Source organism: Notechis scutatus, chromosome 1 (genome assembly GCF_049901735.1).
Source record: "Notechis scutatus isolate UNSWTSFEM ecotype Mainland chromosome 1, rNotScu1.2, whole genome shotgun sequence".
Lineage (NCBI taxonomy): Eukaryota > Metazoa > Chordata > Lepidosauria > Squamata > Elapidae > Notechis > Notechis scutatus.
The window spans coordinates 120,307,926-120,321,332 of NC_142009.1; the positions used below are offsets into that span (position 1 = coordinate 120,307,926).

Below are 13,407 nucleotides of genomic sequence, written 5' to 3' on the forward strand. Positions count from 1 at the left end.
ATTTGTTTTTCAAATATGGTAAACATAAAATGTATGGGAAAATATGATTATATCGAAGATGATTTATTAAAGTATAGATATGCATATGGACCCGGGTTTTTTTTTATTTTGTCCAGGTTTGCCCCAAAATACCCATGTGGCTCTCAGGACAAGAAATTCCTTATAGACAAGAAATAATAGGCAAACAGAAATGGCTAAACATTGTGAAATAATAAAATTTGGTCCAGGGGAATACAAAATAAAATCAAGAGAAGAACTAGTGACAGAGGGATATAGTTGCCAATGGTTTTCTTATTTATAGTTATCAGATTTAAAGTAGAGTTTATGGGTCTAAACATTGTAATACTGAGTTTAAAATAGAATTGGGTACAGATGATAAACATGTAATTACTAAAATGTATAAACTTTTATTGAAATTTTAAAGAGAACAAATGAAAAAAATATGTAAAAGCGAGCTAAATGGTTTGGTTATAATGTACAGATTGAAGAATGGGGAAATACATAATTAAAGGGATTGTAATTTACATTGTACCATATTAAGGAGAATTTTAATAAAATGATATACTGTTGGTATATAACACCAAGAAAAAATGTCTAAAATGTATTAAGGCACTTCAAATTTATGTTGGAAATGTGAAACATAAGAACGGATATTTTTCATGTTTGGTGAACATGTAATATTGTTAGAAAATTCTGGATTCAAATACATACACTGAGCCAGAGAATTGTCAAGTTAATATTAAAATCAGAGGTCTTTCTTTGAAACTGATGGACAAGCAGTTGGAAAAAAGTCATGGAACTTTATATATATATATGATAACTGCAGCAAGATTACTGTGTTAATAAAGATGGAAATATTTGGCAATTTATTTCTATTTCCTATTTCTAAATTAGTCATCTTAGGGATACCTATAATGGAAGAACAGTTGGAGGAGATGATGGCCAAATTGACTTCTGTGATCAGAAACCTCCCCCCCCCCCCAATATGTTTGTTTATTGCTGATGGGAAACTCTTTATGGACTTCTTGCGTGAAACAGGAAAAAAATAAACTTATGATTTATAGTTTTGATTATTAGAATAGATTATAGAAACGAGAATAATGTAACTTTAAAGATGGAGGTGTGTGTATATATATATATATATATATATATATGTATATGTATATGTATATATGTGTATATATATATATATATGTATATGTATATATATATATGTGTGTATATATATATATATATATATATATATATATATATATATATATATATATATATATATATATATATATATATATATATATATATATATATACCATTTGTAACTTTTATACAAGATCAGAAGCCACACCTTTGTATTTTTTTGTATTTTTTTCTTTTAGATTTTCTTTTACCTTTTCTTTCTTTTTCTGCACTCTTAGCTTTAGAAGATTCCGAAACCACAGCTACTAGGCAAGGATTTTTAAAACATTCTTAGTTCAGCCACACAGCTAACAGATTAAATCACTTAAACACATGAATTTAGGCCATAGGCTTTGCTACTGTTTCTTAAAGATAACACAATACATTAATCATAGTATTTAAAATCAATTTTATTAACAATAATATGGACATTTTATCATGTAATTACAATGAACACTGTATTTTATTGTGATGGTTGAAGCCATTCTAACATCAGTGGAAATATCCTGTATATTTTATCATTGTTAGACAACCAATCGCTCTCATTGCTCTGTTTGAGCCAGGCCTGCAACTTTATGGCATTACCAGTGGCTTTTTGCTTATGGAAATAAATACAAATGTAAATGATTGGGAACTTTGTAAATACTGTTTAACAATTTAAAAAGTTACAGCAATCTTGATGTTGTAATCAATCAGAATCCTATTAAAATATTTGTTAGAATAATAGAGTAGAAATAAAATAAATACCCTATTCCAAACAACTGCCTTATTTGGCTTCTTTGGCAGTTTCTTGATTAGGGTATTGCTTATTTGATTGTTGGTCTGATGTTAATCTTTGAGTTAATCTATGTTGATCTGGGTGCTGATTGCTGGTGGAGAGTTGCTTGGGTCTTTTTTGTTTTGGCTGGTTGATTATCTCTATAGATGTTGTTAATCTCTATGTGTCTTTTGATGGCTAATTTGTCAAAGTGCCAGGCTTCTAGAAATTCCATGGTGTTTTTGGACTTGGCTTGGTCTAGGGTGATCACATTTTCTCAGTTGAAACTATGATTAAATCTGTCTATGTGTTGGGAAATTAAAGATTTTTCATCGTGGCTTCTCATGCTACTTGGTGTTCATGGATGTGTTCGGCCAGTCTTCTGCATGTTTGTCCTACATAGTGGTTGTTGCAATTATTACATTGAATGTTGTAGATGATTCCTGTTTTTTCTCCTAGGATTGCTGACTCTTTTGGTTTGCCTAAGATATTTTGAAGGGCTTTAGTTGGCTTGTGTACTATACTGATTCCAGGTGGTTGTAGTAGTCTGTTGGTGGTTTCTGAGATATTCTTGATGTATGGCAGCATAGTTCTTTTTAGGGTTTGTTTTGGTTGTGCTGAATTGGGTTGAGCGGTCAGGGACTTTTTGATAAAGTTGCATGGATATTCATTTTGTTGTAATATGTTGTAATTATGCTCTATTTTCTTTTTCTGCTATTCCGGGTTGCTGCAGTGCATTTGGGCTCATCTAAATAAAGTCCTTATGCAGCTTTTCTTGTGGGAGGTTGGGTTGTTGCTTTGGTAGTAGAGCACCTGTTTGGTATGGGTAGTTTTTCTGTAGACTTGCATTTCTAGTTTGCCATTGTGGTCTCTGCTGATCAGAATTCCCGGAAAGGGTAGCAAGGTGTTTTCTCCTTAGTAAAGAGAAGATTTCTTTAAAAATGTTATTGAAGGTCCTGTGGTTCTTTCTAGAAGCCTTGCACTCTGACAAATTAGCCATCAATAGACACATAGACATTAACATCTATAGACTATGCAAAAGAGACAATCAACCATCCAAAAGGGGAACAAAAAAGATCCAAGCACTTCTCCACCAGTAATCAGCACCCAGATCAGCATAGATTAACTCCAAGGTTAACAGACCAAGGATCAAGTAAACAATACCTCAATCAAGAAACTGCCTAAGAAGCCAACAGTAAACAGTCCAATCAAAAAACCTTTAAAACCACCACCACCATCACAGACAGGGCAAGCCACCAGAATATAAACAGAGAGCAAACCCCACTCCTTCCTAGCAGGAATGATGTTACCTAGTAATGAAACATCTGCAAGAAAACAAACAAGCTCAGAGAGCACCAAGGACCCTCCAATTTCAACTCTGAGCTAGAAATATTCTCTTTTTATTGGTCTTTTTGCTTAATTACCACGTTTTATTATAATGTCTCAGCAAGAACAATTCAGCTGGTTGTCATTCTACATATTTGTCTACAAGGTACACCCTATGAAGTAAGTCCCGTTTAATTCACTGTTGCTCAAATAGAAGAAAAGAGGCTTCAGATTTTATTCTTTTGCTTACATATTTTCTTTGTCTCCTAAATTCTACATTTTTAGCGTTTTGTAAAAAAAAAAAGTTTATTCCCTTTATCCCTGTTTGGTATTCTGTACATTAATGTTTAGAGTCAATGTGACATATGTGACATTATTAATTTTCCTCAGGAAATAATTGAAATACCAACATTTTCAGATTAAAGATATGCTTAGCAAAAATAATAATTTTAACTTTTATACTTTAAATGGGCACAACTATGTTGAGGAAACAAATAGAAATATTTATTTAGGACTAAGGCTGAATCCAGATATAGCACATTTTAAGAGAAAATAATTTGCCTAGTCACAGAAGACAGTTAAGTATCTGTCATTTAATGCTATTTAATGACAGCGGTCGATTTATGTAATTTTGTATACATAAACAATTGACCAGTGTTAGTAAAAGTATATGATCTTTGCTTTATAATGGAAAATGCTATCCATATTTAAATAAAAATATAGACCAGAAGAAAATAAATATTTGTAAGAAAAACTATTCAATTCCCTCTTCAAGCAAGGAATGCTCTATTGTATGGAAAAGGTATATGAAAAGACCTTGGAAGAATGGGCCAAGGAACTCTGCCTAAGGAATGATCAGATGAAAGGCAGCATAATCTGCAACTGGATAATGTGTTATGCAAGAGGCCCAGAAGAGTCTTCCCTAGTTTCTTGCTGCAAAGAGAACAAAGGGAGAATTGCACTTTAAGACTTGCTGAAGACTCTGCTAATGTTGCTTTATGGTTTATAATATAATAGAATTAGCTTCATCTGGTCCTGTGTCGTGTCTGGTCTACCTAGTAAGACTGAAAGATATGTTCAGTAAAATTAAGATATTTGTATACATCAAGGATGTAGAACCTCCTCACCCAGGCTTCCGCCAAACGATTCAGGGCCACTGCAGACTGATGCACTTGCTTACAGATAGCTGTCGGCCTCTGGAAGTGGTTTGAATTGATTAAGACCCCAATCTTTGATTTTATACTGTAATCCCCAAGTTGTTTTTAAAGGTTAGATTTTCCTCATTTTATAGCTTCGTTATGCAGCAACGTATAATTAAGTATAACTAAGATATACTGTAAAGTTCTTAGAACATTAGTGAAAATAGTTCTCCCCCCCCCCCACTTTATCCCTAATTGCACATTTATTATTATAGTAATATTCAGCAAGAAAAGAGAAGATTGCTGGGCAAATAGAGGCATAAGAGGAAGCTCAGTAAAGACTTAAATAAGGATTTTTGTTAAAGTTTGATTTTGTTATTTCTGGTAGGAAAAAGGATTTCAACATTGTAAGAATTCCGACTACCTATAAGAATTCCAGCCTGAGGTTACAATCGGAAACATTATTCTCCTATTTAATATTGAGATTAAAATTTACATATATTCATTGGAAAAAAAAAAACTTCAGCAGTATAAAAAAAAAGCAAATGAGTTTTTGGGACATTATCTGTAAAATCTTCCCATGAACAAGGGGCTGGAGTAATATTAATGTTAGTTGCAAGTTTGTAAAGATATTCCAGTTTGGGGTCACTTTTAAGAGCCATTCAGTTTCACAGACAGCATTGTAATTAATATTATAAAGGCTCAGCCACGTCTTTTAATTAAGGCAACAATAGCAGATACCCACCAAACTGCAAACTACTCTGCTGACACTGGAAATGGAACTCTTGTTTGAATGCTGGTGTCCCATGCAGATATACGGTATGGCAGGCTAATTCCAATTATGTTTTTAGAAAGGGAAACTTCTCACTGAATGGGTTGCTTGCCTTCTTCCTTCACATTAACTTTTCTGATAAGCTCTAATGCAAATTTAATACACATAAAGCATAAAAAAGGCACTATAAGACATTGAAAGAGGGAAGGGCCATATTTTTAAATATCTTTGGCAGGACACACAGCACATAAACCCCCATTTGGAAGTAGTTTTTGTAGATTTGCCAGATTTGAGAAGGGAACGAGTTGCTGTAGCTTCAAGTTTCACAGGGGAGAAGGGGCAGAGATTGTTCATCCCTACAAACAGCCATATTACAGGTAGTCCTTGACTTGCAACCATTCATTTAGTGACTGTTCAGAATTACAATAAAAGGGACTTACAATCAGTATTCACATTTACAACCATTGCAGTATCCCCACTGGCCATTTATCAAAATTTAGATGCTTGGCAACTTACATGTACTTATGACCATAGCAACATCCTGTGGTCATGTGATCACCATTTACAATCTTCCTAATTCTTTTCCAGTAAGCAAAATCAATGGGGGAACCTGGACCTTTAAATGACTGTGTGATTAACTTAACAACCGTAGCAGAAAAGGTCATAAAACTGGGCACAACTCTTTTAACAACCACCTTGCTTACAATGGAAATTGTAGGTGTAAGTCAAGGACTACTTGTATACAAGTCACTAATGCCCTTCTTTCATTTGGTATGGCAGTTGAAGTAGACAGAATCAGTTGAAAATGGACCGCTTAGTTCGGAGGCATTCAGGAACTGTTTCTGCTATAAATGTTGCGGAATATGCTGCCACCATCAACTTTCAAGATTGAAATGATAACATAAAATATTCTGTGAGAAATGAAAGACAGTCCATGTGCTTCAAGACCTTCCCCTGGAAATTATCCCAGTGTGAGCTTTGACCAAACCAAAACTCCAATAGCATTCATCATCTTTATATGAAGGGAATAGTACAAACACATTACAATTTATGAGTACTTTTACAGAATAAGATTGCTAACATCCCAAATAGTTTATCTATATAAAAAGAGGCAGACATTAATGGAGTAAACAATTCAATATGGCAGCACAAACTGCAGCATTTAATCATGATTAAGACTCTTGTGATATTTTGATGTATAACTTCACTTTCAGAGCAGGACTTTTCAGGACTTTCAGAGCAGACACTGAGCTCATAGCACTCTTCAGTGTATGGATTGCCTCTGGAATTGAGAGAATATCAAGCAGAAGACATCTTGATTCATGACGTACTTTGAGGGTGTGCGAACATCAATAATGAATATAGTAGCAAATTTGGCTATCAGTAGGAAGAGCACTTAGAACACCATTAGGCTCTTAAATAATTCAGTGGCAATATAGAGCTATGAAATTGTAATTTTGTTTAGTACTGTTTTCTGGTATTAGAAGTAAAAGGAGAATCTGGAAGAAGAACAAAAATCTTCCGCTAGTTCAAAGCTGTATCACAGAATAATATGAATTTGGGAAGAGATTATTATTCCCAGAAATATATTTGGAGGAGGCACTAGTTTTTAGTTTCTTATACTAAAACCAGACCAGACTTTCAGTTCTTGTCAATACATACCTGACATGTAATGTTCAGCACCCACCAGATCAGTTGGATTACCAGACTTTATTTTTTTTTATGAGGGGAGAGATAAACAATCTTTTAATTTATAAGGTTTTGCATCCCTTTAGGCCTCACCTGATCCTGCACATGTTTATTTTTAAACAAATTATTTTTCATCTAGTATAGTAATTATAATTGTATTATAATTACTATTTCCTTTCTTACCATTTTTCTTTTATCTCCCCATTTCATCCATTACTTTCACTTTTTGCTAACTTTGTTGTGCTATCATTCAGCCACAGAAAATAATTTAAATAATAATCACATTCAAGGAAGCATCTATTTCTTGCAGAATTTCTGGCCGGTAGTTAAGATTCACAAGATCATCTATGAATTTAAAAAATTAAGAGAGAAAATTTCACACTGAAGATCAACCAAGATGATTTGGAATTTTGAACAGTTCATTGAAGAAGGTAAAGAAGGAGTAGTAGTAGTAATAATTCAGTCACAAAAACCTAAAAAAAAGTGCTATGCAAAATATTTTGATTCAATCCTGTACCTACACCTTCAAGTGAATATAGAAATCAAAATTCTTCTAAAACAGCTGAATAATTTTAGCTTGCAAGTAGCAGCCATTTCTAATCTCATACTGTGGGTTTTTCTTACTAGCAGCTGCAAATAGTATGCCTTCCCTTCCCCTTGTAAACATAGGTATGATCTAATTCAGGTCATAAATAGCTTTTATTTTAACCAGTGGCAAAATTACTTTCCTAATTGAAATTTCCTTATGAGCTCTAGAAACTCAATGGTTTCCAAATGTTTAATAAAACTAACATGAATTTTGTTGGTAGCTCATTTATACCTGCTGTACTAAATGAAAATGCCAGTGTACTGTAGGTATAAATTAGAATATTTTTTCCATCATCTACACATGCATTTACATGCAACTAAAATATATGGACTCATACAAGTGCCTTTCTTCCGGACTAATTTATTTTTAAAAAAATAATTAAAGGGTTTTCAAAATGTCCATGCCTTGATATGTATGATTGAAAGGATTACTTAGCTTTGAACAAAACCAACAAAATAGTTATTTGAGTTTGACATGAGGAAGGCTGAGAACATCTGTGCTGTCTCCTGGCTTGCAAATACTTTGAGATGATCTTGACATTCCAGTCCTTAGAGAGTCAGTAGAGAGAGTTGTTTCCACTAATGGGTGGGTAATGGCTTCAAAAGTTTCATTTTCTCCCTCTGTTTCCAAATCTTCATCAGTTATAAATAATTTTGATTCCCTCCATTTGCTATATAGTTCTTGACTACTTCTTGAACTACTGGTATCACTTCCAGAAATCTGTAGATTCAGTTCTTCAGCTGTTGACTGTATAAGGTTTTGTACTGACAGTGATTTTCCTATATCCATTTGTACCATTGGTTTCACGGAGACTAAAGATTCACTCTCTGTATCAAGGCTTTTTCTCCACGAAAGATCCTTTGTCACACTGGACTGTGCAATTTGTCCATTATCCTTTGAAGCAACAAGGCAAGTGGTGACATCAGAAGTATTTTCCTGTGTGTTAACAGAAATAAAATTAATAGGCTCCAGCCTATTGATATGCTTTACTGATGAAAAGGGGGGTATCTGTAATGTAGTGGGTGCTGTTGGTTTAGATGTCTGGTTTATTTGGTTTAGTGCATTATTAGCGGACAGAGTTCCAGGTCCATCGCTTGGCACCTGTGTGGCTTGACTATGCATAGATGGACTAAAGGCATAGTAAGCTTGAGTGTTGAATTCATTTGGTGTCAATATAAGCTGTAGGCCACAAGGCATGTTGACACTGGCTGATCTGGAAACAGATCCACTAGTCTGAGCAGAATTAGACAAATCTTTACTATCTACAGGACTCTGGTAACCAGAGGTTTGATCACATTCAAAAGGCGGCATTTGAAACGAAGCTAAAGTCAATGCAGACACAGATCCTTTCTTCAAAACCTGTTGATAAATGTCTAGTAACGAATCTAATTTTGATTCAATAGATTGCACCTAGAGATAGAAGAAAAAAAATTATTTAGGATCATTGATGTTCATAAACTAAGATTCATGCCATTAAAATAACATTTATAACATACAGTACACATTTCATCATGTATGATATAGTTATATGCAATTATATATATAAAATCTTTAATCACAAAATAATATATTGCAAAGAAAAATTTGAATTTTGATCAATCATTACATGATTATTTTTGCAAAAGATATTTTTTATGAAAAATACATGGTTCAAGTTATTTATTCCAACCAACCCCTAATAAATTATACTAAAATCATGCAAATTCATGAGATATTTCTACATAGCATGTACGATATGAATTGCGGCCATCCAGATTTATTCTGTGTATATTTCATAACAATAATACAATGACAAAATTGTGCAAAATGCCATTGACACTGGAGTTCAGTAAAATAATTTTATAGAATCATATTATTGCATGAAAAAAATGGGAATTAGCTAGCAAATATGAACAATGAATTTTATTCCTAAAATTGTTGTTCAGTAACATAAGGATGCCTCATGCTCTTTTAAGTTGTATTACCTGTTTTTCCACCTTCACTACACGCCCTAACATGCTGAGGTCATCAGTTGCCTCATTCTCTACAGTATTTTTCTCTCGAGTTCTTTTATCAGTGGTAATTTGTCCCCTTCCAAGAATCTGATCAACCCTGCAAGATAATTAAAAATAGAAATATTCATAAAAGGCTTAAAAATGCAATAATTTGGGGCCTAAGTAAAATATATTTTTAATTATTGGGCAAACATATACTTACATTTTTATTTAGGGCAGATATATTAACATGACTGTTTTAATACTTTCCATTGTGATCCATGCTAAATGTATGTATGTAATCTTAAACAGTTTGTCTAAATGTGACGAAGACTAACGAATGTGTTTGTTACTGCCGAATATAATACTCTGTTACTGATGAATTGTTAATGTTGTCAGATTTTTTTCTCTGAGTGTGCTAAGAAGGAACTGCCAAAATCAGCTTTCAGTGGTCAGAATTGATAAAGTTTAATCATACTAAAAAAGTTTTAGTAGATATAAATCAGGTTGTAAGAAAGAAGGGCACAGCAAGGAAAAATAATGGAATGGAATAAGAATAAGACTAGGAATAGCAGTAGGAGTAGGAATAGAATAGAATAGAATAGAATAGAATAGAATAGAATAGAATAGAATAGAATAGAATAGAATAGAATAGAATTAAATTCTTTATTGGCCAAGTATGATTGGACACACAATGAATTTGTCTCCAGGGCATAAACTATCAGTGTATATACAAGCAACTAGCGATAAATCATGATCACAATAATAAAATACAGTCATCATAAATCATAAGATACAACACTCAGTGAAATCATAGAATACTAAATAATCAATCAACATAAATGATAATAGGATACTTAATAAAAGTAATCAACATAAATCATGAGATACAAACAACAAAGTTACAGTCATAAGAAGCTAAGGAAATGGGTAACAAGAAAGATGAGAAGGATAATAGTAATAGTAATACCGCCCTACTAGGTGATTTAACATCTCAGGGCATAACACAGTGTTGTGGGAATTAGTTGTTTAGCAGAGTGATAACATGGGGGGGGGGAAACTGTCTTTGTGCCTGGTTGTTTTGGCATGCAATGTCCTATAGGGTTGTCTTGCAAGAAGAAGTTGAAACAGTTTATGTCCAGGATGTTACGGGTCTCACATCCTGGACATAAAAGAATGAAATATGACTATTATATAAAAAATGAAAATTAAATTATGAAAAAACCGAAGAAATATGACTACCACAAAAAAATTAAGTATCTTGAAATATATGACTCAGTTTATGTGATACTACAAACGGATTTTACATGATAACACTCCTTTATAAAAGGGCTTTTTTTGTCCTCTTACCGAGACTGAAGACTTTTAATTCTACACAGCATATCCAGATGACCTGCTGAATACTGTTCAATGACATCTTTGACATCATAGGGACGTAAAGTTTCTTTAAACTTCCTTTTGGCAACGTGAAATTTCATGATTCTATAGAAGCAATATTGTCTCAAATCAGTAATTCGTATATTTTTTATACATTTAAAAAACTGGCAATAATTCATTCTGATGGGGTTACATTCAAAATACTGTATACACTGAACCAGATTCTAAACTGGTTATAAATGCTAATTTTTCTTCGATTGACAACCATGCAAAAAGTATTTAAGATATAAACATCTGTAATTGCTTTGACAATTAATGTTGCCTGTGCAAACCGTCCAAGTAGTTGGCAAGAACTTCCCAATTAACTTCATGAATTTTTCTATGAACATTCTTACCTTGAAGAACAAATGCAGTACTGCTACAGCATGAGAGAAGATCATGTAGAGATCTAAACACTTTTATTCTTACTCATTTCAAATATTACATCTCAAATCATTCAATCAGGTTCTGCTAGGGAAGCTGTGAGAGCGCCAGTCATAAGTCATTTTTGGTCAGTGTTGTCATAACTTCAAATGATTGCTAAATGAATGGTTGTAAGCGTAGGATTACCTGTATCTTAACAGCTTCACCAATCACATTAGACATGTGAATTGTGAAATGTTATATCCAATCAAATACTTCGCTGCTGTATCCAATCTCACATATACAGTACTTTAATTTGCATAAATTTGTTCAAAGGGACTATAATCCCTTCTTTCTTTGGGCCTGCCTTTGTCTCCAGCACTATCAATAAGCCAACCCAAAGTGGTTTGACTCTAATGTTTTACATGCATCATAATGCTCCTGAAATTTTCATAAGCTAAGATGTAGGTAAAGGTTTCCCCTGTCCAGTCGTGTCTGACTCTAGGGGGCTATGTTTCTTAGCCAAGGGAGCCAGTATTGTCTAAAGACAATTCATTGTGGCTTGCATGACTATACAGTATGCCGAGGTGCATGGAACACTGTTACCTTCCCACTGAAATGTTACCTATTTATCTATTTATTTATTTATTATGCTTTTGAACTGCTAGTGGGCAGGAGCTCACCCCGTTGTGTGGCGCTTGGGTCTCAAACCTGGGCTCTCAGCTTTCCAGCTGACAAGCTCTGTGTCTTTAAGTGGTGAGCCATCGCTAAGATTTAAGTTTATTTATGGATTGAATTTCTTATTAATAATTAATCATTATCACATCCTTATTTAAACTACCAGAATTTTTATTTCATTACTTTTTGCCACTGATTTTTTTAAAACTATTCTAAAACAGAATCCCTGAATATACCTCTCTAAAGCATTCCCTTTTCGATTTCCACTCACTGAAATAAGAACAATCTTCAAGGCTTGGCTGCTTAATAATCATAGAAAAGAAAAAAAGGAGGAAATCAGTCATGACATATATCTTCTCAAGCCTTTTGCATGGAGTATAATAATATAAGTGCCTGTTTTATTGATCATTTAAGCAAGATGGAATGGATTGATATAACATCCACTATCTTAGCTAGTGTAATATACCAGGGATGGGCTATTAATTTCCCCATGGGGCCACATGAGAAATTGGGACCATTGTGGAGGGCTGCCACTCCATCCTGCATGCTGCACTGACACCCTGCCTGACACCACCATCACACCGATGGCCCACCACTGCTGCCACACCACCCAGCCGCTGCTGTTGCCACTGGCCAGGCAGGGATGTGGCTGGATGTGGTCTGGGAAGCTGTGAAGTGCCCAGGTCTGATATATAATAAATTCAGTTTCCACATCAATGTTTAAGTGATGTTTAGTACATCATATAATCACAGATTCTTAGCAATGGAAAGGAACTTAAAGGTCATCTCTTGTCCAACCCCATTCAGTTTTTTTGTTATATTATCTGTTTCCAAAAATACTTGTAGTGTTAAAGTCAGACTATGCTAATGAGATCAACAGGGGTGCTTCTTAAGGGTGCATTTTTCTTACCTGATAGCTCGGACAACTGTTTTAAGTGCTGGAGTTAGATCTTCTACCGATACATCACACTGGCATCCTCTTTCATCATATAGGTCATCAGCACCAAGATTGGCATCAGCTTCAAGAGAAAAAAATGACATAAATAGTATGTACAGCTATAGAATACAAATCTATATTAACGAATTTAATAATTGCATCAGTTGAATATAAAATACAGTAAGGGAAACTGAACCAATGTAATATGAAAGGGTTTCATGACAAACAATATGGTTGCAGGGACAGTCCAGGGATGAAGTCTCATCCCATCAACCACCTCTAGCAATAAGCGCCCCTCGGGGCTTCAAGCCAACTGGCAAAAAAGCAAGTTTTAGTCATCTTCGAAAAGGCCAAAAGCATGGAGGCAGTTTTCACCTCCGGTGCAGTGCATTCCACAGGGCAAGATTGGAAGCACAATGGAAAAGGATCTTCTCCTTGACCCCTGCCGGCTGGAATTCCTTAGCACAGTGGTCCCCAACCTTTTTGTACCAGGGACCAGTTTCAAGCAGAAACACTTTTTCAAGGACCGGGGAAATCCGAGTTTGGTGGTTTGCTTGCAGACGCTTTCATTACCTGACTAGGTAACATCTGA

At 34.3% G+C, this 13,407-nt stretch overlaps 1 protein-coding gene across 2 annotated transcripts in view; it reads right to left on the reverse strand.

Moving 5' to 3' along the window:
- Positions 1-7,263: 7,263 nt before the first annotated feature.
- KCNQ5 (potassium voltage-gated channel subfamily Q member 5) overlaps positions 7,264-13,407 on the reverse strand; it is a 335,350-nt gene continuing 329,206 nt past the window's right edge. For both annotated transcript variants that reach the window (XM_026665208.2, XM_026665209.2), the window contains 4 exons: positions 12,789-12,897; positions 10,772-10,903; positions 9,413-9,539; positions 7,264-8,858 (listed from right to left, as the gene is read on the reverse strand). In XM_026665208.2, coding sequence (XP_026520993.2) covers positions 7,908-8,858; positions 9,413-9,539; positions 10,772-10,903; positions 12,789-12,897 — 1,319 coding nt within the window. In that variant the 3' untranslated portion in view covers positions 7,264-7,907. The remainder of the gene's footprint in view (positions 8,859-9,412; positions 9,540-10,771; positions 10,904-12,788; positions 12,898-13,407) is intronic.